The sequence below is a fragment of the Euwallacea fornicatus genome, chromosome 29, assembly GCF_040115645.1.
Source record: "Euwallacea fornicatus isolate EFF26 chromosome 29, ASM4011564v1, whole genome shotgun sequence".
In the NCBI taxonomy this organism is placed as follows: Eukaryota; Metazoa; Arthropoda; class Insecta; order Coleoptera; family Curculionidae; genus Euwallacea; species Euwallacea fornicatus.
Genome location: NC_089569.1, coordinates 150,466 through 177,825, shown reverse-complemented (window position 1 = coordinate 177,825; position 27,360 = coordinate 150,466). Strand labels below are relative to the sequence as shown.

General features: G+C 33.3%; 6 protein-coding genes and 1 long non-coding RNA gene across 8 annotated transcripts; 3 read left to right on the top strand and 4 right to left on the bottom strand.

The window, feature by feature from the left end:
- Window positions 1-339: 339 nt before the first annotated feature.
- mRpL34 (mitochondrial ribosomal protein L34) lies at window positions 340-1,034 on the bottom strand. The gene is made up of 2 exons (XM_066297763.1): window positions 801-1,034; window positions 340-693 (listed from the first exon to the last, which is right to left on the bottom strand). The coding sequence occupies exons 1-2, from the start codon at window positions 845-847 to the stop codon at window positions 426-428; spliced, it is 315 nt and encodes a 104-aa protein (XP_066153860.1). The 5' UTR covers window positions 848-1,034; the 3' UTR covers window positions 340-425.
- Window positions 1,035-1,105: 71 nt separating this feature from the next.
- Mybbp1A (MYB binding protein 1a) lies at window positions 1,106-6,254 on the top strand. Its single transcript, XM_066297715.1, has 4 exons — window positions 1,106-1,357; window positions 1,415-2,002; window positions 2,916-3,630; window positions 3,928-6,254. The coding sequence occupies exons 1-4, from the start codon at window positions 1,172-1,174 to the stop codon at window positions 6,204-6,206; spliced, it is 3,768 nt and encodes a 1,255-aa protein (XP_066153812.1). The 5' UTR covers window positions 1,106-1,171; the 3' UTR covers window positions 6,207-6,254.
- Window positions 6,255-6,430: 176 nt separating this feature from the next.
- Window positions 6,431-8,642, bottom strand: LOC136347616 (transcription initiation factor TFIID subunit 7-like). Its single transcript, XM_066297760.1, has 4 exons — window positions 8,486-8,642; window positions 7,522-7,725; window positions 6,602-6,805; window positions 6,431-6,550 (listed from the first exon to the last, which is right to left on the bottom strand). The coding sequence occupies exons 1-4, from the start codon at window positions 8,531-8,533 to the stop codon at window positions 6,473-6,475; spliced, it is 534 nt and encodes a 177-aa protein (XP_066153857.1). The 5' UTR covers window positions 8,534-8,642; the 3' UTR covers window positions 6,431-6,472.
- LOC136347622 (uncharacterized) lies at window positions 7,779-8,723 on the top strand. Its single transcript, XR_010733515.1, has 2 exons — window positions 7,779-8,182; window positions 8,444-8,723. It is a non-coding gene; the product is annotated as an uncharacterized lncRNA (long non-coding RNA).
- Window positions 8,724-9,387: 664 nt separating this feature from the next.
- LOC136347605 (chymotrypsin-C-like) lies at window positions 9,388-22,597 on the top strand. 2 transcript variants are annotated; one of them, XM_066297748.1, is made up of 9 exons: window positions 9,388-9,729; window positions 12,776-12,992; window positions 19,657-19,820; window positions 19,878-20,027; window positions 20,234-20,375; window positions 20,942-21,155; window positions 21,208-21,417; window positions 21,652-21,813; window positions 21,935-22,597. In XM_066297748.1, the coding sequence occupies exons 2-9, from the start codon at window positions 12,786-12,788 to the stop codon at window positions 22,141-22,143; spliced, it is 1,458 nt and encodes a 485-aa protein (XP_066153845.1). In that variant the 5' UTR covers window positions 9,388-9,729; window positions 12,776-12,785; the 3' UTR covers window positions 22,144-22,597. The 2 variants fall into 2 exon arrangements, with proteins under 2 accessions (XP_066153845.1, XP_066153846.1); XM_066297749.1 differs by having other exon boundaries at window positions 9,388-9,733.
- ktub (Tub domain-containing protein ktub) lies at window positions 13,041-19,044 on the bottom strand. The gene is made up of 4 exons (XM_066297751.1): window positions 18,713-19,044; window positions 17,102-17,352; window positions 16,348-16,609; window positions 13,041-16,083 (listed from the first exon to the last, which is right to left on the bottom strand). Exons 1-4 carry the CDS (start codon window positions 18,954-18,956, stop codon window positions 15,629-15,631), a joined length of 1,212 nt encoding a protein of 403 aa, XP_066153848.1. The 5' UTR covers window positions 18,957-19,044; the 3' UTR covers window positions 13,041-15,628.
- On the bottom strand, window positions 21,206-27,262 carry Rab7 (RAS oncogene family member Rab7). Its single transcript, XM_066297758.1, has 5 exons — window positions 27,108-27,262; window positions 26,614-26,780; window positions 25,556-25,650; window positions 25,283-25,495; window positions 21,206-24,058 (listed from the first exon to the last, which is right to left on the bottom strand). The coding sequence occupies exons 2-5, from the start codon at window positions 26,775-26,777 to the stop codon at window positions 23,904-23,906; spliced, it is 627 nt and encodes a 208-aa protein (XP_066153855.1). The 5' UTR covers window positions 26,778-26,780; window positions 27,108-27,262; the 3' UTR covers window positions 21,206-23,903.
- Between the last annotated feature and the right edge of the window lie 98 nt (window positions 27,263-27,360).

Here is a 27,360-nt window from a genome sequence, read left to right as displayed (position 1 = left end):
GTGGTGTAAATATGATAGAAACAATCCACATTGCAGATAAGTTGGTAAAGTTCAAATCTCCCAAACTTGAATCAAGAATTTCTCATATATAAATAACACACATAGTGAGCATAGAAGAGAGTCAATCAATAAAAAAGAAGAACTGTGATACTGTTCTAACACAAATGAAGGATATTTGGACTGCTTTTATTTCCCCATTCTCCTCATATATCATAGTGTTACTTACATGTGCAGAATTTTAGATATGTTTTAAGAGTTGTTCCTACCCATCTGGGTACTGATAATAGGTACCTAACTGGGATGTATGTATTATTTAGGGTTTTATTAATAAAAAATCAATAACATCCTAAATTTGTTTTCTTCCCAAAAGCGAGAATTACATATACCTACACTCCAATTTACAAGTACATACTACTTAGTTAATCTTAATGTGAATATACCCATCTACCTTTGAGTATCCTATTCATAAGCACCCTTCGACCAGCAGGTGTGCTTAAACGAGCCTTGTAACCATGTTTTTTAATCCTTTTTCGCTCTGAAGGTCTTGGAAAATGGTATCGAACAATAGACCTCGAAGTGATATTAAAAAGGCATGTAATTCGTGGGGAACTAGATAACTGAGTAGAATGTTGCACTGTCGATGCAACTGAATGGAAATTCGATGAAATTTGTCCCAGCTCTGTTGAAAGTTTCCTAAAATAGGTATCATATGAGATAAACATCAATGCAACTTTTTTAAGTTTTACTAATCCAGCACGAGAAAAAGACTAAACAGTATTGTTTGTGGAATAAGTAATTACCTTGATGGATTGAGAAAGGCAGAAACGATTCGTCCAATCATAGACATTTTTTAATATTAAATTTAAAAAAATAGCGATATATCCAAATTTCGCTTAACCGAACCTCAAATTACATAAGCGTTTTCTTACTAGTTGTTTTGATTATATAAGAAAGGAGAACCAGGAATTCGAATTTATCGCTCAAACGAGTAAAACGAGTAAAATGGACGTGCCTTAAACACAACTTAGCGTAACTTTGATTCTAACTCGTACATTTGGAACGGAAATTGTGTCAACAACGTCAAAAAAATGACACCCATAGACGAATGTATCAAACAGTCGAATGTTTTACATGTGTATACTTCTGCCCTGGTTTTTACCGCTAATACCGCATGGCAAGTGAAGTTGTAATGGAAGGTACAAATCATCCCAATTTAAACCTAGAAAACCCTAACAGAAAACTAGGAAAAACAATTCTAGACAACTTTTCTAAATTAGTGAATCCCCACGATCATGTTAGAGCCACAAGTGCAGGAAATCTTCTTAAGTACCTCTGGGAAAATAGCGAAACAGATGAAGTAAGGTTAAGATATTGTTAAAAGCCTGAAAATATTTGAATGTTCTATTAATTGTAGGGCATAAACGAGCTAAAATATGCACTAAAACGATTAGTGCGAGGCTTAGGGAGCCAATCATTTTCAGCCAGAACTGGTTATTATATTACTTTAGTGGCTGTACTAAAGTTTCTGCCAAAAATTGCACTTACAGAAATTTTGGAGCTCATAAAAGCAGAACTCCAGAAATCTAGGAAGAATAATGATGCGGAAAACGCAGATATTTGTGTAGGGCAGATTTTAGCATGTGGTGCAATTATTAATGCAAATAAATGGCCTCAAGCTTGTTTAGAAAGCCAAAGAGAGCTGTTAGAGCTCCTTTTAAAAGCGAGTAAAGAAAGGACATATATCAGACTGTTTGGGTACAGCTTTCTCATTCAGCTTCTAAAGTTGTCTCCACAAGTTAATGAGGATCAAAAGTTAGCCTTACTTATTAGTGAAGAAGTTTCAAAATCATGGATGGAACAGACAACAGATACCTTATATTTGCTTTTGAATTTGAGGCTAATTTATCCTAAAGCCTACACAAGAAAGTTTATCAAGGCATTTTTGGGTACACCTGACATTGTGTGTAAAGAAAGTTTGGTCAAACTGTGTGATATTCTTATGGTAGGTAATGATTTGGTGCCACAATATTTAGTAAGTTTTTTAAAAATTAAATAACTGAAACTCTTCAATTTCAAGTTTCAAAACAATAGAAAGTTGAGCTACAAAGAGGGATGGTAATAATTGATTTTGTATACAGCAAAAAAACATTTGTGTTAATGGTCAGTTGAATTAATCAAAAACATGTAAACATTTAGACATGACAAGCAAATAAATGCATTTTTAAGTCTTTGCATGTTTTTTTTTCTAAACTGATTCATTAGCATAATTTTAAATGTTCTAAATTAATCTTCAGGTCTCTTAAAGATTAATCTTTCAATTTTCATAGTTTTAATTATAGTAGAACAGAGACCAACATAGGATTAAAATTTTAACTTATAAAATCTTCAGTTGCATAATAAAAAAAACACTACATGTTCAACATTTTGGAAACACAAAAAAAAAGATATTTGCTCCTTTTTCAAACAAGTCTGAGCAAACAGATTTATATGTGCATGCATCAGAATTTAGTTACTTAACTTCATATTAAAAATAATTATGTTGCTTTCTACCAAAATTTGAATTAATCTGAAGTTTAATAGCCTGCTTTAGTTACTTGTGATAGTAGTTAAACACTTGAACATATCCATCATATACATATAATATAAAGTGTTCGGATTTCATTGTTATAATAAAATATCACAGTTAATATACCAAAGTTGAATGAAAACCTCACAACAAGAGACAATGGATGCTGAATCAGCAACAGTCGTATCTGTAAATATTCACTTCTGTAATAACCGTAATTGAAACACCATAAGGGTGATCCTTCAAACTCTCATAATCATACTTTACAAGTGAACCTTTAACACATACATATATCTAAAGAATATATACATTATGTACTAGATAATCCATGATTGAAATTTTATTTCAGGCTATTCCAAAGGCAACAGCTCTTAAACACCCAATCTATGATTTACTTGTAACACTTATACCTTCAAGTCTCCTGGTTGATTTTTTCAATGAACTGGACAACCATCTAAAAACTCCAAATCGAAACCGCCTATTAGCATTCATCAATATTTTAACAAATACATTTGCACATTTTTCCAAAATTGACCAGCACCATGCACAGATACCTTCACTGATTACCAGAAACTTTGTAATACAATTGCTGAGTTATTTCCGAACATTTAAAGGGAAACAAAAAGATAAAGAATATCAACAAATGGTGCAGAAGTTATTTATAACCCTCTTGGAGCTTTTTAAAAATGGTTCAGCTGATTATATGGCAAAAATTGGAGTTATAAAAAAGTTTATATTTGATCCTGGAACATTTGTTTTTGAAAAAGTTACAAAAAGTAAAATCGTCCAACAAATAACCTTAACCTTGGATGCTGAAGGTGTGAAACATTTGGGATCAATCTATCAGGGTGTCACAGAAGGAACGGAGGCAATAAATTCAGAAAACAATACTGAAGCATGGTTGAACAATGACAGACTTTATAGCGCACATCTGCTAATAAAGCTACTAAGTTTGCCTACAATGAAGGAAGAAAATGAGTGGAAAATTGAAACATTGAAATTTTTACTAAATGTTTCGTTAATCAGAGATGAGAGAAAAAACAATGTAGGCAGAGAATTAGCTGGTAAGTTATTATTGCCCAACGTTTAATTCCAAGAAGTCTAAAAATACATGCACGTCCAGTTAAGAAACAAGTGGTGCACCAGCTTTGCTTGATTAGTTCAGGTTAGTTTGGAGAAACTACTAACTTTTAAAACAAATAACCTATTATTTTATTTTTATGTGGGCACCACTTTATTTAGAACTGAGTCTATCATAGATGTTATGCAAGTTTTATATCATGAACTTGATTGAATTATACATTTGTTTTTTGTCATAAATTTTGTTCAGTTACGTACCTACGTCACAGATTTTTTTTCAGAATCATTGCGCACTGCCTTCTTTGGAGCCCTGGACCTGAAATTGTCAAAGCTGGAAGAACTCCAATCCATTCTCCTCCATTTAGTGCAATTTGTGGACTCCCTCTTAAGTCCTGAAAACATAAACGTAATTTTAAGAACTCCAATAACCAACGAAACATATGAGCTGTGGCAGAAAACCTTACAAAGTGTTAAAAAGATTGAAAAGAAGCATTCAAAAAGTAGCATATCATCAGTGTTTTTAACTCTTTTCTTGCATATGAGCCTACAGTTATTCAACGACGTGAAGCTAGCTACGGAGTCTCTAAATGAACTCCTCAGCTGCTATGAACGTGTGATAAAAGGCAAAAAAAGAAAACGCATTCTCAATGATAAATCAGAAGAAAATTCTTTGACTGAATCGGGAAATGATCTTTATTGGCTAGAAGTGGTAGTAGACCTTTTTCTAAATTTATTGTCCTATAATTCTCACCTTCTGCGAAGCATTATGAACAGTGTTTTCCCCCATTTATGCCCGTACATGAACTCAACGACACTTCATCAGATCGTTAGTGTGCTTGATCCACAAAATGATGAGAACCCTCTTTCAAGAGATGCAGAAAGTGAATCGGAATCAGAAGATGAAGACGCGGAATCACAGAATCAAGAGGACGTGTCGGAAGATGAAAGTTCTGCTAACGATGAAGATATGGAAAGTGATGATGCAAATGAGCAAACGATTAACGATAAATTACGAATGGCCTTGCACGAAGCTCTGTCAAACGGTGGTGCACAATCTGATGGTGAAAGCATAGACTTAGACCAGATGAGTGAAACTGAAGGAGAAAGGTTGGACCAAGCACTCGCTGACGTATTCAAACAATTCAAACCTAATCATGGAAAAAGAAGGAAACAGACTAAAGATCAAGAAACTCTAACGCACTTTAGAGTGCGAGTACTTGATTTAGTAGAAATCTACATTGATTCGACTCCTTCCATGAAGCTGTCTCTCGAAATTATGCTACCAATTTTACAGGCTGTAGAGTTTAGTATTCGGGACGAACATCAGAAACCTCTTCATGACCGATTGAAGCACGTTTTAAAAAAGCTGTTAGGACTTAAAAAGTTCTCAGACATTGATGGAGTTGACGGTGATGTTTTGTTAGACATATTAAAAAGCATTTTAGATAAAAGCGGCAGGAATGCTTTAGTAGTGCAGGAAATGGGGGAACAAATATCAGATTGCTGTATTTTTATTGTCAAATGTTCAGATATATTGCTAGGTTCTGAGAACTTTAACTCAAAAAATAAGAAGCAAGTCAAATCAAGCATTTTGGAGGTACTTAGTGGGGAGTTGTACCAATTTTGCGCTAAACGAGAAAGTTTAACACCATACGTTTTATTCAAAAGATTGTTTCAGTTGTCCTGGACAGGTAATATTACATTGGCAGTGATTATGCTAGAACTTATTTTCAGCCCAGAGGTGAGACAATTTAAAAAGAATCAGATAACGGAACTGTTGAAAATAATCTATTCGAATCAGAGATTTTTCAATCAGATTAAAAACAAAGACGAGTCTAATCTGCTGAAAGCCCACAAAGAGTTCTCAGTAAAATGCATTCAGTTCTTTAAAGATTTGTGTGATGAACCTGATCGAAAAGATATAAAAGAGCGATTTATATGCAACTTTTTTGATTTATTGACAGCTATAAAGCATTGTCCAATAGACCACGCCAGCATCTCGTGGGCGGAAATTGCGGATGTGGTCCGAGAATATCGAAGTTACAAAACCTTCTCTAAAGATGGTAAAGTCGCATTCAACAAGCTGTGCAGAACACTAGGGGTATCTAACATAGTTATAATGAAGCAGAAAGATGATCAACTAACTAATTTAAATGGAAATACTAATAATATTGAAGATGGCGATAACGTGGATGAGTCAACATCTAAAGAGAAAAAGAAAAAACGAAAAAGGAAAAATATGAAGTCTTTAAAGGACAAGAAGGAAGCAAAGAAATTAAGACTGGAAAGTCTTAGTGAAGGCTTAGGAACAGTTGGTTTCATTAGAAACATTGAGAAAGTGAATAATGATGATGATGATGATGATGATACTTCAGGAGGAAATGTTAAAGAAGCAAATCGATCGAGTAGAAACAAAAATAAACGCCAGTTGAGGGTGGCAAATGGCCATAACGAAGTAGGGGGGGAACAAGACGAGACAGAATTAAGAGATTCAGTTGAAGTAAAAACAAGCCAGGAAGAAACTTGTGAACTTACTAGTAAGAAGAAGAAAAAAAACTGAGCTAATGAATGTATAAAAAAGCTTAATAAAGTTAAATGTTTTTATGAATTATTGTTTTCTTAACCAGAACAAATTTGTCAGTGCTTTCCCGTGAAGGTGCTAAGCACCAACATATAATTTTTAATGCAACAATGTACTGTCCTCTCTCGAATTATACTTGACACATATCTGGTACTGTAGTTTCAAAATCTGAGTCGGTTGGATAAACATATCCAAAAAGCATCTTTTCTGAACAACACATAAAGCATGCTATTTATTAAGTATAGTTATTTAATTTGACAATTTTCGAAACGAGACACTTCACATTGATTTTGATCATTAATGAGTTCAAACTTCGTGGACACCTGTAATAAATACATATTTTGCAAGTAATTATTGCAATTTAATGTACCTACGGCTTCCAAATCTGTGTTTAATAAGTAGTACAATTCTTTGGTAGTAAGCTCATTTATCTCAGCCATTTTTGGATTGACTAAATTTTTCCTGAATCGTCTTTTCTTAACGTTTTTTACTGGAGGAGCGTAACCATGCATTAAATCTGTTCTAAAATTTCTTGTTGGCTCATTTAAACAGTCTAATATATACGATACATCAGCAGTCTAGAAATTAATTTTTGATTAAACGTATTAAGGATGAGTTTTGAATTTATCCATTCAGGTGCGTAAAAATCGGCATCATAAAATTTTCCAAAAATATGGTTTTATACAAGGCAATTTTTAATGATTGCGCAGTTTCAACCAATCATTTTACATTCAAAAGAACTCTAATTTGTTATATTAAAAAGTATCTGGAAATGGAATACACATTTTTAGGTGAAGTGGTTCATTTATTAATCTCAAAGTTTTTTGTCATGTTAGTATTCAAAGAACAAAATTTCGTTGAAATATCTCGAGCAGCCTTGCAAATACTAAAAAATTGATATATCTGAAAAGTGCAACAAACAGTAAAAAGATATTAATTTTTTAAAACCCATTAGCGGTTAGAAAGAAATTCCAACACGTGTTTTAAAGAAATATTAAGTTGATCGTTTTTTGCCCACCTGAAGAACGTCAAATGTAATATACTGCATGTCCCAAATTTTAAACGACAGCTATTATTTCAAAACCTCATAGGCATAGAAAGGATTACAAATCCAAAAATGTGAAAATACACAGGTAATTACATAAAAAAAGTTAAATTTTGGTACATGTTTTTGGGACACTCCGTATGTGTCTTACCCTCCAAGTTGTAACGTTTGTATTTAAGCAGATATTCTATCTCTATGAAATTTTAAGATCATTATTGTCACCTAAAATCTAGAACACCCAAGAGGTACCTTATACATATTGGTTACATCTCCAGCTATGTTAGTTTTGTAAGATTCTATGATTGTGGGGAACTTTTTGAGGTACGCATGTAGTTTTGACTGCCCAACAAACACCGTGCCAACAGCTTTGCTTACATCGAGGTCTATTTTTAATGTTTTCTTGATTTTTTCTGGTTTGGTTTTAAGAATTTCTCGAATTGTGGCAGCTTCATTCTGTTGATTTGTTCACAGTTTAAGATGTAGAACATTCTGGGTTCGCATGTTATGGTCTAGCAGACGACAGTTGTGATTTTTGAATGAAAACTTGCACATTAATATAAAAGTTTACATGACCATAACTAATATAATAGCGAATACAAATAGTTTACCAATTGCATTCTGAGGAACATCCTACCTTTAATTTCAATTTAGATTACATGGTAACCTAAATAAAACCATACAGTTTATACGTGCAATTGAAGTAACCTTTTTTTATATATAAAAAACTCGCTTTGATATTCTCTAAAAAGCACTTTCGCTATTACTCACGATTCAGCTCGTTGAACAATGTACTGAGTAAAATCACGACCAAAAATCTGCTGTTGTCTGCCGGTCTATTTGCATTTTGTTGCACACTAATCCATTGAAAAGTGGGAACTTAGTTATTCCAAGTCACACACTTTCTACACAGGTTGGTCTGATCAAGATTAATATGAGGGTGAATTGCATCAAAGAAATGTGAAAGCAAAACTGTTAAAGCCGATATTTATTTGTGTAAAATTGCAAGCGTTGCAATTGGGAATTCAGAAACCTACGTAAAAGATTTATCTCGCCGTCTCCAATTATAGAACGGTTATTTCACTCGAACAGAAACCTTCCTTTGATGCAGGCCACCCCTAAATGTGGCTAAGTGCGTCAATCCGCCCTTACTACTTCCTCTTTTGTGATATAGGTAGCTTTTCGTCACTTAGCGCGTTAATCGACTTCAACTCACCAAAGGAAGGCGTAGAATGAATTGTTCTTCTAATTCTGAATGTTCCATTTCGGATATGATAAGTGGTTCTATTAGCCGTTTTGCTTAAGGGATTTAGCCGCAAAATTTAACTTTTGGCGTTGAAAAAATCAGTTTTGAATATTTTTTTGATGTCAAAAACTTTCAAAAAAATACCTTGCGCTGGCACATATTATTTATAGTGTGATGTTGGAAGTACGATTAAAACAATTAATATCGATATCGACTTTTTTTGCATTACTATGTAATTTATGGTTGAGCAAAACTAAAACATTTATTAGATATTAATTTTCATTTAGGGTGTGGTTTAACAACAACCTCATTTTCCGGCATATATTATTTTTTTGGGATAAACACCAGATATGGAAATGTAATTGTGACTTGTTAGTCGGTAAGTTGTAAAAGAGAAAAGGTTGCCATGATGAAATAACAATTATTTTGAGTTACCTCACCAAATGAGCTGCGGAAAAAATGTTTTTTTTCAAAATTTAACTTTTTTCTAATACCTTCGAGCGCCATCAGAACTTCCAGATTTTGAAATGACAAATTATGGAACTTTAAATTCCGCAACTTTGCGTCCATTTAATCAACTTCGTATCTTTTATGATTACCGAGATCCTCATTGTTGGATTCCAGAAACGAACATCCTATATGTATAATAGTCATTAGCACGCTTTTATATCTATATTTTCTTATTTAATATGAAAGGACATACCTACCTACATCAAAAAAATCGAATTTAAGCGCGAAATCCAAATAACCTCAACACTGACCTCTACTGGCCGTGTTGTGGAGCATTGACGGGGATTCGTTTTTTCTGCTCATAAATAACGCCTGTTTACCTTTAAATCGCCTTGAAATGAATGCTACCCGACCTGTTTTGCCAAGAAGGTACTTCTTCTTGACGGCAAACAATTTGGCGTCAAAATTCCACCCAACCTCTTGGTAGAAGAACCGGACCAAATAGTTCCGATTGCAGTTTAACTCAAGCGTTGAGCTGTATACCTACAAAATACGAAAATATTGAAAACTAATTTGTTAATAAGTCTTGGAATATAACAGCGGCGGCTTTGGGCAAACTGGTTTTTCATTGAGAAAGGACTATGATGCATTTGACTACACTTTGTCTATAATTTGTTGATTTTTTTAATTTCAATCGCGACTTTGTATTGTTTACGTGCTCTACCGTTCATGCTTGGACCCGCGTAGATTCGCATTCTCGATTGGTAGGTAAGTAGTCATCATAAAAATTTATTACATCGTGCAAGGAAAGTACGTGTGTGTTGTTTACTGAAAAAATCAAAAAGACCAAGATCCCAATGATAGGCTTCGAATTGGAGACACACTATATGATATTACAACAGCAATCAGCCGTTATGTGTCAATCGACGAGTTTGGTACCATAAATGGGGGGGTTAACTTATCTATATAGGCTGATGTTCGTGGTTATATTATTACAGATGGGAGGAAATCGCAAGCGTGGAAGTTCGAGTACTGCTTCTAAATAGCCGTAAAACCGCATTAAATGATATAGAAACATTACAAAGTTAGAAGAAAATACAAATTTGTAATGGAAAATCCTGTATATTTTTCGAAGATTTTGACGAATTTTTTTCTAATTTCAAAAATATTTCAGTTTAGCCAATTTCGAGCATATTTTTAGAATCAAAGCTCATTAAAAAATATGTAGAATGCTTCGTTACAAATTTACCAACTTGAAATTTTTTCGAACTCTGCGATATTCTTTTATTTCAACCAAAACCATTTTCTGGCGATTCAGAAATACTCCTTCAATTTTCATAATTAAAGTTTTTTCCAATCTCTAATAATAATCTCATGACAAGCAGTCTAAACCTATTACCGAACACCCAGTACCTTTGCTCCATTTTTCAGCTAGCGAAGATCGCTCTCATTGTTCGTCTTTGAGTACTAAAATTTTTCTGGAAATTTGTTCAAATTAATTTGTCGTTTCTTAGTGAACCTTGATACCGATATCGCAACATTCAAATGTTCTAACATTTTCTGTTGTGTATTCACCTAATTCGTGAAAATTATCCCTGAGTAATATTCTGTAAAATGAGTGTACAACATTTTTATTGTTAATTTTATTTCATTCATTAAATGCACAAATTGTGATCTTTTGCCATAAGAAATGCTAAAGCGATAAGTACGTAAAAGAGGCAGTTTCATATTGCTTCCTGCATTTTCCAGACTTGTAATGAAATATATGTCTATTTTCTATCAAAAAAATGCAGAAATTAGAGCAAATCTTGTAGGCATTTAACATTAAAAAAGACCGTATTTCTAACTGGTTTGGTTAATTGATATGGGTGTTTAAGAACTTCCTTTCTTAACTGGTTAAATAAATAGGTATTAATGTTATAGGGAAAAATGTTTCGTTTACGAATAGAAGAGAATGACTAATAAAGCTTGATCTACAGAAACAGGTACAGTAAACGTAATAATGACGTAAACAGAATACATTATAGGGCTATTGACAGTCTGGTTTGGAAATCTACCTTCTTTAGTTTATTTTAGTTTAATGCACCTGCGAAGGTCTTCGTCATGACGGCACCCAAAAAAACGACTATGAAAAAGTTAAGGCAGTAAATGTGCATTGTTTGTTCGTGTAAAACACATAATTTTTTTCTTCAATTCGGTAGCGACTAATCTATGTTTTTCGGATCTATGAAAAAAAGTAATAGAGCGAAAAAGTCACTAAAATTCTAATTTGCCTGTAAAAGTGTCTCTAAAAGGTCACTTTTTGTCAATCAGGAAATAATAGTATGCTACCACATATTAATGTTGTGTATTACTACGTTCATTAGTGATTATTAGTAGCTAAACAGTCTACATTTCAAGCTTGAAACTGCTTTGATTACGCGATTAATACTAAAAATAATGTTAGTAGCAGCTATGGGCAAGAGATTGAAAAAATTTTGAACGGCAAATAATTATGAAAATCATAATTTTCTCATAACATTAAATAAATTTCTGTCTCTAAATCTATACGCAGTAGAAATTATTTATTATTTACCATATACCTAATAGATTAAATTATTAACATTAATTGATTCTTCGGAATAATCGTAGCCCGAAACCAGGCTTGTTCTTCGCGTGACCATAAAGGTCAAAGTTGTCTTGCGTAAATCATGAATTATTTCTTATATTGTTGAAAAATCAGTTTTCGTTTGAAAAATCGTCTATTTTCTTAACGACTCAAAGCGATAAATCATGATCGCTTTGACCATGACCATGGCACTGACATTTTTTACTTGAGCAAAAGGAGTAGATAAAGAAGAAATGAGGAGTCGGTGGTCTATTACTTTGCAAATGAAAATAAATGGGTAAAGTGCTTGTCATCCTGACTGGATCAAAATATTGTTTGGATCCTTTTAGAGGTCTTGTAATTTCGAAACGAATAAACCTATTTCGACAATACTGGTCAAAACAGAAATGGAAATTAGACACCTCTATGTACAATATATGAACATTGATTTAATGTTTCGCCCTTAAAATCTCAAGTCCTGACTTTTTTTTAAATCAGAGTTATAGTTTAGACTTATATCTTTTTGTTACCAAGTATATTTGAAACAAAAAAATGTCAAAAATATACAACACGATTCGTATAAAATATAAAAATTATCGTCTCAGTTATTCGATTATTGTTAATAGATTCAAACGATTCAGACCACATCTTAAAACTTTCACATTTACCATTTTTATCTCCTTATAGGAGTAGAATGTAATATATACTGAAACCTTGCATCTACATATGTTGTTAGGTATTACATTAAACATGTGCTTTACTTACTTTACACCTTAGACAATCTACAAGTCCCATTTTTCTGATCAGTTAAACCGACAATCAAAACAATTATCTTCGGAAAGGAAATAAGTGCTATTAACCATGAATTACAGCCGATATGAACTACATTATGACTCATTTACGAAAACTAGAACAAAATAAGAAATGTATTTGTTTGCATAAAATACCGCGATTTTAATTTGTATCAACAGATTCTTGACCATATTTGACTTCAAAAGAACGCCAGCTGAAAAATATTTATATGAAACAAAAAAATATATTCTAGCAGGCGAAGAAAATTTACCAGAAACTTGATGCTCTGAAAACATCGTAAGAATACCGCTATTAACGCTTCGAAGAAACCCGTTCATTAACACCATAATTACAGACAATTTTTCAAATATATCGACGACACAGGCAACCACACTCTATCATAAAATTTTACTTCTTTGAATTCTTTATAGCTAAGCAGCAATGGTGATTTTGCTTTGGGCCTCCTGGTTCCTCCTTGTGGTTTCATGTTCCGGCCAATTGATATCTCCATGTCCTAAAATTTTCCAATATGAACAGAGACCTAATGAGCCGGATCGGTGGTACGGCACAGCGACATTGATGACAGATCAGGAATTAAGTGGCGTGTGGTTCAGGATTTTGTTGGATGCACCGAGTATACAATTAGGGGTAAGTGAAAGCTGAGGCGTATATTTGCAAATTATTGAAACATTGATGGTATTTGGTAAGATTCTGTTTTATTTCACATTAATTCCACTTAACACTTTTTACAAATATTTAGATTAATTATTACATAATTTAACAATACTGTTCCAAAACGTAATCTCTACGCAGTGCGGATGTAACTTTCAGCCCCATGTCGCCATAAATATGAACGTCCTAACATATTAAAATAAAAACCTCTTATTGTTAGATAGATGTGTGTAACGGTTCCCAACTTAGTCATAAGGGATGTCCTATACTTTCTGATCAGGACATCAAGTGTGGTGAGAAAAGCGCATTTTAAGCCGAGTTGCTCCTATAAACACACGTCCTATTTCCTTTCGATTTTGACTTACAGAGTTATACAATTTTTAAAAAATTAACAATTCTATAATCTTTTCCGTTATAGAGTTCCTATAATCTGTAAATCATATTCACAGCCCAACTGCAGCAAGTTTAAGGGCAAGACATCACAACAATAAAGCTTATGACAAAACGGTGACAGGCACTAAACATTATCCAGAGTTCCCATTTGAACGCTATATCCTGTGATGCTCAATACTTTATTACTTCTTAGATTTATTTATTCAAAATTATTAAAACTCAATAGGTACTTCTATCTCCGCCACTGACTCAATATGGTTTATCCTTCCGACCTTATGAATCGGAAGTACAGTCAAGTTCTTTATATCAAATACAATTTTCTATAACGGGTGTCTCTGAGAAATGACTCACCCTAGTATTTTTTTTCAACTTCCATATACAGGGTTACTTTTACGATGGTTAGTGAAGCGAGTGACGAAGTCTGTTAAATTGGCAAAGAAATCGTGTTATTGTAAACAAACTTAAAAATTTCCTGTAGGGGTTACATTTCCAGACTTTTTCTAAGTATAATTCTTATATAATTATACACGGTGTCTCTGAAAATAATGCTACCAATTTAACTACGAATTCTGAGCCCCAACATAGTAAAAACGTTTTATTTTTCATATAAACGGTGTTAAATTCCTGGAAATTATTATAATTAAAATTTCAGAAATGTATAAAGATAAATAAATTAAATTTTGTACGTTGTCAGAACTTTTTGTCTTCTTTGTGAAACTCTAAAAAATTTAGATATTTTAGGAAGGGCGAATAACTCTAGAGGGTTAATGCATAAAAGTACCCCAATTTTTTTGTATGTTCCTTTATTGACCATTGATAGTAAAAAGGCCAATAAATATTTCTACATAAAAAGATATCCTTGTTAAAAATTGACAGCTGCAGTGGTTTAAGTGAAAAATATATATTTTTTTAAATATAGGGTAAATGCGATGCTTCATTATCAACATATGGTACTTAAAATTCAGTTAGCATTAACAGATGTTAAAGTTAGAAAATGGTTCCTAGTCTTTGCTTTCTAACTCCTAGAGTTTCTCAGTTAATTAATTTAAATTTGGTTTGTAGCCAGGGTGGTTCAAATTCCACGTTTGTCATTGAGATCTCGAAATTCATAAGAGAAATCGATTAAATTTTGATGAAATCTTGACATGAGCCACAGCATGAAATGCTCTGAGAGTTTACAAAATTCCGAATAGTTCTGAAGTTTCAGTAGCCCAAAACCGAGTAGAACGGGGCGACTAATGAAATTTGGAAGTTTTATATAGATTTGATATATGCAGAGATATATTTTTATTTATTAAACACGCTCCACAAATTCATGGCAAACCCAAATTGATTTTTTGTTAATTGAACACCTTATATCTGATTTCTGGGTTATATACGGCTGTTTTGCCGATTACAATAAAATGTTTATAAAAAATTTGGGCCACTAATACATGATAACATTACGCGTCTTTCTGAAATTTTTTTAATATCATGATACTTTTAGTCGGGATTCTCCGAACCTGACACTAAATTTTGATTTTTAAATGTATTTTTTAAATATCATAGTATGCCCAGTGATTAGCCCATCAATATCAGTGTCATCTTGAATACATTCTGGTTTCTAGAAACTTTAGCAATAAAAAGGCACAAAATGCTATTGATATAGTAATCGTACAGGAGCAATAATCCTAATTAATAATGGTCAGATAATGTATCAATGAATATCATATCTGCCATTTTTCGTCGCTTCAGATAAGATTAGTATATAATATCAGATATATAAATATTATCAGGTATAATATCAGATCATATCTTCGTGAATTTTGGTGGGTTTCCAAACATTTCCCAATCAACTAAAAAGGCACAATAATCTCATGATTATAGATAAACACCTCAGTCCCCGGAAATCGCTACTCTACACAGGAACTTAATTTTCTTTCGTGCTCCCTGTATTTTTCTTATACTTACAACAGCGATTTAGAATACAAATTACTCTAAAAAATAAAACCGGGCGACTGGCTGAAATACGTTCAATTGCATTATCAAAAATGCAGAAATATTTAATAGAAAATAACAACTCTGAATATACATATTTCGAAAATTCAAATTCGTTACGTAAAACTTTATCGACGCAATAGTCAACTAAGGTTAGATTATCAAAACTACATGTTTGGTAACCACTCATTTGCTACGAAAAAGCCGTAAACCCTGCACAAAAATGACTATAACCCTAAAACCTACTCGCAGGCCAATTTTCCATCAAAGCTGCTCAAAGCTATCGCAAAAGCCTGCAGCGCACACAAAGGATACCTATAGTCCATAGTAAAAGCATCGTCGGCCACCCTTCCGAACTGCATCACCACATAATCTGGGTCACTATCGTGCACGATCTGGAAATTCTTCACGGACGCTTGCGTCACTCTGCCATGGAAATTCAGCACGTATGACTGAGTATCATCGTTCCATACGGGTGTTTTGTTACGTAATAAAACAAGCCTGTCCGTACGTCCGGATTTCCAAGCCTCCACCAAAAATTCGTCTGGCCCCGCGCGGTGACCTTCCGCTAACGCTGGAATAAGCACTGTCATTCGTCTTGGACCTTTGAAACCTAGGACGTTGGCGTCATAAAGGACTGCTGCTAATTCCTCTTTTGGAGGACCTTCGGAACCTTCTTCGTCTAGTTTGTTACTTCCTATTAGACGAAATCATTTTATGGTGAACTATACAGCGAAGGCAAAATCTTTTTAGGGAATTTTTATTAAGTTTAAGTTAAAATTACTCATAACTCCTTTTTCCTAAAAACCCAAACCCAATTTTTCTAGATGACTCAAAAAATATGAAACATATTTTGAGCTTAAAGTGTCTATAATATTTACTTAACTGGACACCTGTACAGACAGACATATACGAAATCTCTCCGCTCCTGTTAACCTCTCACGTACCAACTCAAACTTACCCGCGCTTTTTCCAGCCCAGGCTTGAAACCTGGTTCCTAAAGCGTTGCTGCGCAGCTTCCCTACTGCGCCGGACCCTCTACGCGATAAGTCGGTAGGGTCTGCACTAATGACATAATGGCTCGTCGCGCTTTTTTTCCTCTTGCGAGCTGCTAATAATAACGTGCGTCTTCCTCTTGATCGTTCGAGTTGTAGAAAGTAAGTGGGAAACAGCCCGCGGTCAACGCCGCGTCGATCACGCGCTATGCGGCATCGATATAAGACCTAGGAGAGTGAAAATATGTTTGCTTTATCAAAATAGTTATAATCGTAATGAGGAGTTATTCGGGTTAATAAAATAAGAGAGAGCGACAGTCATTTCTCAGAAACAACTAAAAAGTAGAAAAGCTGTAGAAATCTTATTTAACTTGAGGAATTCATTAAAAATTATTTAACCGATACGTGTATTAAACAAGGCGATTAATAACTGAAATGGTTGCGTCCACGCATTAATAAAGTTGAGATTTTTAATCTCCCATTACTGCAAGAATCATTTTAAACACTTATAGTATCTTGAGCCTACAAAAAACTATCATACCAGCACCTTATGCCGTGTATTTTTTGTTGCACCTCAACAAATTCTTTAAATGTAAACGATAAAACTTGGAGTACAAGGCCGTTTTTTTTCTATAAGTTGGCCCTGTGCACACACACAAAGGAATTTTATTTAAATATATTTAGATATTTTGTAACAAGAATAATGTTAATATTACTCACTCTTGGTAATGCTGGTTCCATGACAAAAGCAGCTACATCGTCATTAGGTATGTCTCCTTCAATCTCAAGACTGCCAGGACTTAAGGACCCGCTGGCTTGATTATCATTAACAATATCTGAGTAGTCCCCAAGGGGATTTATTAAGTTGCCATTTTGATTTGGTGATACAGGTGAAGATTCATCATCTTCTACATCAAGTAGATCAGTACTCGCGATATTATTTGTGGTCAGATCTTGTACTATATTATCATCTAGAACAAAAAAACAGCTGTTAAGAGACTAACTAGTGTATTATACAGAAATGCTACTCAGTGAAAGAAATGGTCATTTTCACCACATTCGCTTGATACATTTTCTAATTTTACAAAGTAAAAAATAAAAGGAATTTACTAATTAAAACTACAAAATTCGATGCAGCTGTTACAAAAATGTTTGTTTGTTTTGCTTCGTTGTTTTGGATATTTCATTAGAGTTGCGAGCTCAACTCATAGAAAATAAACAGTGCACTATAATGATAATCATAGAAAAAAAATATATTTCTTGACAATTTGGGGAAAATACAATTTTCTATGACATTTCTCGTATAATAGTATCACATATAAACAATAGAAAGTACTTGTAAAAAAGCTTTTTAATTTACATTATTTCCTGATGAAACTATTCTTTTAGTTAACATGTCCTAAATAAATCTCTTCACATTTATTGAGTATCCACAAAGCATGAAAAAGGAAATGAGTAAAATGACCTAAATTAATTTTTTACTTATAATAACTCTTTACAAAATTTGTAGATTAATATAATAAATAACAATATTTTTAGCAAGTATATCTCTATGGTTGTTGCTTAATTTTCCCTTTGTGACAAAGTTAAAAATAGCAAGATATGTTTTCAAAAGTACAAAATGCTCTGTCTAGTGGTGCTTGTTTGGAGATTGCTCTGTCAGTTTATATGAAGTTTTTCTGTTATGTTTTGCAATATTACCTTTCTTCCATATTTATTTGTTTTTGTATTACAATGTTTTGAAAGAATCCTATTTTTATAAACTATTTTTTAATTTGTGGCAAAAAAGCTTCACCCAAATATTTTTTTTAATGAGTTGTACATACCACAATCTTTCACTTAAAATGACAATCCACTAAATTCCAAGCCCCTTATTGTTTCCCTAATCTTGCAATTTTTCCCCATAAAGAAATAATGATTTACCTTTAAATTTTTTTCGATAACCTGTATTTTTGTTAGCTGCTATCAATTTTTATTTGAGGACATATTATTCAAGTATTTTATTGTAGTACACGTTCATAACATTATAAGGCATATTGAGATATTTTCGAGACATTTTTAAGTATTTCTAAAGTATTTGCATAAATGGAACTATGATGAAAAGTGAAATGTATCACCTGGTTTATGTCAGATTCATCTATTTACTAAAGTATTGAGCAGTGTGCCAATAATTTAATAAATTTGGACAATCCAAGATTCAACGTCACAAAGCCACTTACTTGAGTATTAATTTTTAAGTAATTTCAAATGTACAGTGAATATCACACTGAGCCATAATTAGTGAAGCCCAGATTTAACTAATAGAGTACCATAATTAGTCAAGTAACTTACCAAGGCTATCGACGCTCGACATGACTACAATTTGGTCTGGATTGTTGTCCTGACCCATTGCATACTGCAGTGGTCCATCATACCCATGCAGCTCTCTCCTGCTATTCCCGCTACTATCTCTGCTTTTCCCAGAATTGCTTCTCGCATCTGACGCCTGCACCATTCCTGAGGCGAGCCTCTTTTGCTTCATTTTCTGCTCCAAAATCTGTCTTTGATGCTCCAACTTTTGCGTTCTGGCGTCCATCTAGACGGATGTTCATGCTCTTGTTCTACTTGTTTTTATTTGTAGTTGAATGTTTGTTGTTGCTCTGGGAGATTCGACAAATCGATTTTTCCTGGGAAATAAAGTGATATCATTTTCGTTTGTATTTCCGCCGTTTATCAATATTATGAATATTTTTTATGTTAACCTCACTAAACGAAATCGTCTAATCGAACCGGCTTCTAAAGACAAGAGTTCGATATTTCAGTCACATGATCGAATAAGGGTTTTCACCTATCTATTTCCTTTAAACTCTTCATTGTTTCACTACATAGGCATTTTTTTCGAGTTAGGACTTCAGATCAAAGTACGTTATAATACAAAAATCACGTGATGTACTTTGGTTAATGCCCCTTATACATCATTTTTTGTTGCAAAATTTTTTCGATGCTCTCAACTTGTGAAATTTATATGCCGTCTAAACGGATGATCCTGTTTCTTTGTCTCATAGGTAGTTCAATGTATTTCTCCATACTCAATCGATTTTTCGATTTCCAAAGATCACTTTGTATATTTTGTATAGGTGATTAGTTTGAGACGAAATGTGTCACGAAGCTGCATCCGAAAAAAGAATGGGAAATATATCTTTAGCCTTACTTTGTCATATTTTAAATCCGACGTTTCGATTTTCGGCAACCATCATCAGCTTTTTTTGTAAATCTGTAATAAAAGTTTTTTTCAGAATTGGTTTGGGGAAGTGAAATCGAGAGATGACTCATACGGATATTTAATAAAGAATCCCAACTATCAACTGAAACCTAATACGCCCCTCAAAATTAAATTCTTTATACGCTACGACCAAAATAAGCCACTTCCCAAATTGGTGAACTTAAAGCTGAATGGAGTGTAGGTCCTTTACAATCATTCGCTCCTTTGGGCTTCACGTAATTTGCCTACCTCTAGGCTTAAGTGTCCGGAGTCTACTTTGAGCACAGAGCTACCTACAGGAGGAACTCTATTTACCAGTCCGTTACAGCCAGAGGGGCCATTACCTCAAAATTTTCAAGGAGAAGGAGGACTTACTCCCAGCATTGTCGTCGAACAAAGTATATCGTAAGTTTACATCGTTAGCTGCAGAACTCTAAGGCTGAAAATGAGTAAAGGGTAGGTTAAGATTTAACCATTCTCGTTATCTAAAGACTACATAGGATTTATAACAAGCTACTAGGTCCAAACTCTTTATTGCTTTTCCATTTTTACTCTTTTTCGTAGTGATAATGTGTAGAGTAAAAAACAACTTTAATCCATACTTTGTACAGAAGACCGGGAGCAACTTCCGAATCGCAAGATATTTATAAAGGTGACTTCATAGAGCTCCTGAAGCCGCACAGTCAATCTATTCAGAAACCAACGAACTCTAAACCAACCATTTTTGATGCCGCCATTTGTGGAACAGTTGTGGTAAGTAATGCTTTATTAATTTTCTGGCCTTATACAAAAAGTGCAGGTTTTATAACCTGAAGATTATCCCCAATATCTGTAATTTTGTAGAGAATTTACACAGAATAGTTACACGCAGTAACAAATAATTCTCATAATACTTATGCGTAAGTGGTCGATAATCCTCATTTTGTTTGTTATAATCATGCCGAAATGTCGAACAAACCACAACTTACTGATTCTTTTGCGTTCCAAAATCAATTATTCGGTTATGATTAGTTATTTGTTTGCAAAATAATTTGTAAAAACACTTAAAAGAGAATCTTTTAGTTGTACGTTCACAAATATGGTTTTTCCACCCATTCACTTTAATCAATTGATTTGCTAGCATTTGATTGGCATTTTTGGAAATCAATGGATTGATCGTGGTGGCCCTATTCCATGACCTCCTAGGTCACTCGATCTGACACCGCTTGATTTATGCGACTTTATAAAGAATATTGTATACACCAACGAAATACGTTTGTGGTTTAAACGGCTTGTCTTGAGATGGTTAACCACCCCTAGAAAATAAAATTTCATTTCAGACTTCACCTAAACCTTTAGTAACACACGGTCAGGCTACCCAAGAAGGCGAATTTCCATGGCATGCAGCTCTATACTATTCTCAAGGCATCGACCTAACTTACGTTTGTGGAGCTTCTTTAATTAGTCTGACTCATCTTCTCTCTGTAGCTCACTGCGTTACCTTAAAAAAGAGTCAAACTGTTATTAACTCCGATAACTTAGCAGTATTTTTAGGTAAGTAGTGGTTTTCGATTATTGACCGATTTTTCTGACGTAATGCATACAGGAAAATTTTATCTTCGGACGTGGAAAAGTCCGGGGTTACAGAATCGGCACGTGGACAAAATATTTGTACACTCAAAATACAATCCGCAGAGTTTTGGGAATGACATTGCTGTGTTAAAATTAACAGAACCGGCACATTTGAGCGATTATGTTAGACCAGTATGCTTATGGGAGGGGCCTTCCTCGTTGGAACTTGTGGTTAATCAAGTGGGTAAGACATATATATATATATATTTATAGTTAAAATTATAAATATATCACATAGCTATGTTTTAGCGAAATATTTTGACATATACAGAGTGATCTAAAAAGCCGTGAACGTCATACATATACAGGGTGTAATAACTTTCAATACGATTTTTTAGAACATTTTGACAAGATCATTTTAGGATTCTCCATTATTATCTTTCCCTTTTATTAGGTAAATATTATTTTTATTATTTAGGAACAGTTGCCGGATGGGGCTTTGATGAAACTGGCAAAGTGACCGAACAACTTACAAAAGCCCACATGCCAATCGTGTCACAAGAAACATGTTTATTTTCATATCCTGACTTTTATTCGAGATTTACCAGCAGCACCACAATGTGCGCAGGATATCAGAACGGTGGGTACATAGCAACAAATAAATATGTGCTGTAGTACACTTTTCTATTTATAGAAATGCCCATGAACACCGTTAAAATACTGAATATAGCCCTCAATGAATATTTCTTTTACTTCTTCAGGCACATCAGTCTGCAATGGTGATTCAGGCGGTGGTCTAGTACTCACAAAACCTGGATCGGACAAAAACAATCCAGTCTACCAAATCCGGGGCTTAGTGTCGATCAGCGTCGCAGTCCAAAATAAATTCAGTTGCGATTCGAGGCACTTCGTGGTGTTCACTGATGTTGCCAAATTTCTCGACTTCGTAAAGGCTGCTATGAAGCAGTGACGTAAGACCGCACTCAACTTTTAATTTAACTGCCGTCGTAATATGTTAAATGTGCCAATACATTTACGTTTAAGGAATTTTGCTACTTGTATCTGAGTTAAAAAACTGAAAAACTGCTTTTGTGTTGTTTAATCATTACGTTTACACTGTAATCTTTAAAATACAAATTATTTTAGTATTACGAGCCTACGATAGGGAACGTTTTCATGATATTGTTGGTTAATGGCAAACTATTTATATTCTGTTGCTTTATTAGACTGTAAATGTTTTCCTTATGGGTTTAAAAAATTGTTGGGTAAGAAACGTATTGGCAACACCCATGATGAGCATCGGCCTAGCACTAAATTGTGTATTTACCAATAGGGAAATTTAGAAGCACAATACCACACCTTGAGAAGATCCCACTAAATATATTCAAGGCTAATATGTTAAATTATTGGTGCCTCAGAAAATGTTTTGTGTATTAGGGGTTTTTTTGACGCTTACTTCCACAAAACGACATAAAACTAGCCTTTATACATCTTATCATACATATTATTAGGCAAAAAGTAAAAAATAGTCCTCACTACAGTGGCTATCTTTAGCACAGTTGTGACAGCTTAGTCCGATATTTTATTGGTTGTGACGTTTTTGACATAACATGACTAAGAATTGACAATGTGGATTCAAAATAATTTATTAAAGGCAAGATGTAAATAGGTTGTGTTGAATACAAAATTTTGGTGAATAGGACTATTAAAATATAAAAAAAACTATTCATTTTTTGAAATAAAGAACTTTGTGTTTTGTAGGGCATCGAATCTCTAACCTTCGTATATGTCAATGCCCATATTGATATTTACTGAGAAATATTAGAATTTTGATATAATATGACGGATCCTGTCGTCACTACCTAATTAAGTCTCGGTAGCCCTCACCACGTGCACGGCGAAATCAACACTTAATAGAGTCACTTATTAGATGAAGCTTCACTTTAATATCTAAGAGATGTTCACAAACTTATCTGTTGACTATGTCACTATTGCTATCCAAATGGATCTGAGGCAACCACTTGAAGGATAAAGAAATTTGGGCCAGTTGTTTATACAAAGCAGTTAGTACGCAACACCTAGAACAAAGAACGAACCTATGGGAAAAAACTTAAATATTTATCACATTTTAGATTATACTTCTATAAAAACAAGAATACAGTTAAATATAATAAAATAAACCTTTTTTTACTTGAGTAATTAGAGTATAAATAAAACTAAGCATTACATATATTTTTTTAGTGTTAAAAACGTTGATAGTGTCCATATTTTAAGCATCAATACAGCAAATTTCCGCGACTATTATTACTAATAAATCAGCTCTTAATCAAATAACTTCAGCTGAATTTTTTGAAAATCCTGACTTGCACTACCGATAATGTCGGTTCCACACACGCGTAATTCGGCCAGTCCCGAATGATAATTGTTCGGCATATCTCAACTAATGTGGATGTATCGATTTAAGCAAATATTCGCTGTTCGTGATAATATTCGCCATTCTCACCTGTAGTTGGTCAAATATGCCGAATCCGATATATGTGGATCTGGCTTAATATTATTAATTTACATATAGTTCCACCTTTATCATGCATGTCTGAAAAATAGTGAGAGGCTAACAGACCATAATCAAAGATGAGAAAACCTGCTGGAATTGCGCGGATTAAATATTATTATATATTAACAATATCCCTTTTTCACTTGAACCTACAAATCGGCATATAATTATTTGACCTAGCAACCACAAGAATCTGCGCCGTTATTGGGCCTCTGTGTATTGGTGAGTTTGATCTGGTCCGGAAATTCGTTGTAGAGATCGACGGATTGGTTTTGTTGGGCGAGGGCGTTTTTTGCGATGGCCAAGAAGGCTTGTTCTACGTTGAGACCCTCTGTAATACATTTAAATTACTAGTGAAATAAAAAAATCAAATTCTCTGCATTTAATGGGTTATTTGACGCAATTTGCTTGGAACGACGATATTCATGTATACTATTTATGTGAAGCATAGTGTCTTTACATTTTAATGAAGAGCATATTTTCGAAACTGTTTCCACTTTTTAGAAAAGTATAGTCTATTATTATACCAGTATATGATGAAGGTTATCATCGTAGGAGGATTCTTCTAAAGGGATACTAATCATTATACACGAGTTTAATATGCATACTTTCCTTTGGTTAAACAACCCTATTTTGTACAAATTAAATAAAAATATTTAAATAATTCTGTTATAAAAAACCATATTGTTTACCATTTGACGCCAAATCCCATAAATCTATTGTGCTTTTACCTGTTTACACCACAATTTAATTAACTGCTCTTAATTTTTTAAGGGCTCTCTTGTCTCTTTGTTTACGTTTAGAGTTTCATTAATTTACACATAATTCATTTTGGACAGAATTTCTAAACAATTAGACATTAAAGCGCTAAATAATTAACAGTTTAATAGTTACTGTTGCGTCATCTCGCCTTTATGTAGAACTTCAAATTCAAGACCTACTAAAATTTGAAAATTCACTTCCCTTATATATTCTAGGGGCCGCTGTGCATATGTGAATTTTACTAAGTTCATAGAGATAAATATCTGCACAAGCTCGCAGAATTTCGAACTTATTATTATCGGAGCATGTACTTATAAATAAATAATATTGAGCGTGAATGAACTGAATGCATGAATAAAGGAATCATTTACGCTGATTGTGCTCTATAGCGATTAATAGGTCTTATCATATATTTGTAAATACATATAAAATTATCATCTTTTTATAGAACGGTGGGCAAAGTATATTCCAAATCAGCATTAAAACACCAACGTTTACTTAAAAAAAATTAAAATAGACCCTTTGAAAATATTTAAAAATTCGATAGGAATTGTAAAAAACTGAACAAAAAAGATAAATTGGAAATTCGATGCTAAAATATTAATGCTTTAACACCAATGGCAATTTTATATAGACCATTTAGAGACTCATATATCAATTCAATATCAAAATATCTTTATAAGATGCATGTTGTAGCAAGTTATTTATAATTTTAAGCAACATTGATATCCTCTAAATAATAAAATCAAAAACAAGTACAGCGACAGACCAACAATAAAGCGTAGATTCCTACCTTTCGCAGACGTCTCGAAATATGGAATATTATTTTTGCTCTGACACCACTGTTGAGCTCTCTTCGCACTGATAGCCCTCGGTTCCAAATCTACTTTATTCCCCAGTAAGACGAATGGAAAGTTATCTGGCTCTCGAGGTGCTGCTTGAATTAAAAATTCATCCCTCCAACTATCCAATGATTTGAACGTGTTCGGAGCAGTAACGTCGAATACTAAAAGACTCCAGTATAACAAAACTGTTGTAAGAGAAAGATAAAGAATAGGGACATTACCTAAAACACAACAGTCAGCTCCTCTGTAGAATGCTACACCTAAAGATTGGAACCTTTCTTGTCCTGCTGTGTCCCAAATTTGCATTGTGACGGTTCTGAAATGGAACAAGATTGTAATTCAAATATTATTAAATAAAATAAAAAGAACTGAACAATTTTTCAATTAAAAAAAAATGATTACTTTTAGTTCAAAACATTAGCATCTGTGATAAATTTAAATGTCACAGGCACTTTAATTTGTAATTTTATTAAGTTCTTAAAGTCAATTTAATGTTAATTAGTTAATTAAGAATTTGAGGTAATTGAATTGTTATATAATACAAATTCAAAATTCTATTCGTTTAACTGCAAAGTTCTTGGAATTTCTTTGCCATGTTCATATATAACAATGCAAGATGGTTATAATAATTTTTTTCTACTAGCCTTAAAATGTAACAATTGGAGGTGTTATATAACTGTAAAATATATATTTTGGTCTTGTTCCTAAAATAGGTTAATAAGAACACCTATAGCAGTCATTATTTACCTAATAGAAATGTCAAGTGAAATGTCATCATTGATGTTGGGATGTTGGGACCCAATGTCTCTTTTTGTTTTGGATTTAATTTATATATATACTTCATTACGATAAATTTACTGTATTTTTATAAAATCTGAATCATTTAATAATAGGTAAAACTGTACACACCCCACAGTTATGAAATAGTCATGATCCTTAAAACTTAGATCTTTGAGTAGGAAGTTTTACAAAATTTAAACTTAATGTAGTTTATAATTGTATTTTAAATTGTTCATTTTTGCAATCAGTATATCCAATTTTTGTAATCTTACTAACACTGAACTTGAATTTGATAAACTTCAACATCAATAAAAAACAACAAGAAAGATTTTATTTTGCTCTAGTGTCAATTTTTAGGTCAGTAAAAATGCAGAAAATATACAATACAATCAGATGAGAAAAAATGGAGCAGGAGAAATAGGTAGATTAGTGGCAAGGAGCCTTTTAGATTATACATCAATACTTAAGAGTTAAGATATAAATTAAAAGTTATGCTTACCTATCATCAATAGTAATTTCTTTTGTTAAGAAATCTGCTCCAATAGTGGCTTTGTACTGATTTGAAAATTTCCGATTTACATACTGGTTCATCAGAGATGTTTTCCCAACACTAGAGTCCCCCAGGATAATCACTTTTAACAGAACTTTCTTGTTTGAAGCCATTACCTACAATGGGCTTAATAAAACTAATATCTTGCACAAAACTGGAACAATTAATATTGCGTTTTTTTTAATCAGGAAATTAGACAGATATTCGAAGTTATAAGCATTAAGACATGTGAATTGCTGGTCAAAGTTATTTCTTCTGGGTGAGGTAAATGAAGATTAAATATATCAGGAAGACTGACTCATCACTGGATTACTAGACAATAAAAAGTACCAAGCAAAATGCGAACTCAACTCAGCTGATTTTTGTTTTGAAACGTGGGTGTGGAGATGCATAAGAATCAGGTCTTTTAAACTGGTAATTTTTAAGCTTATTCCCCTACTTACTTTTAGATAAGACCTAAACACAAAACTTCAGAAGAAACTGGAAAATAGAGCAAAAAAAATACTGAAAATTTCTAACTGCGTAACGATACTCAACAAAAGCAAAATGGCGCTGATTGCTTATTATTTTTATTTAAGCAAGCAAGCGGGGATATTTTGTTTTTACCCCTCCACTTTCGCAGGTTAGCCAACTACAGGTAAGATTTTTAAATCTCGACTCGATTTCAATTGTCATTTTATCAATTTTAATCGCCAT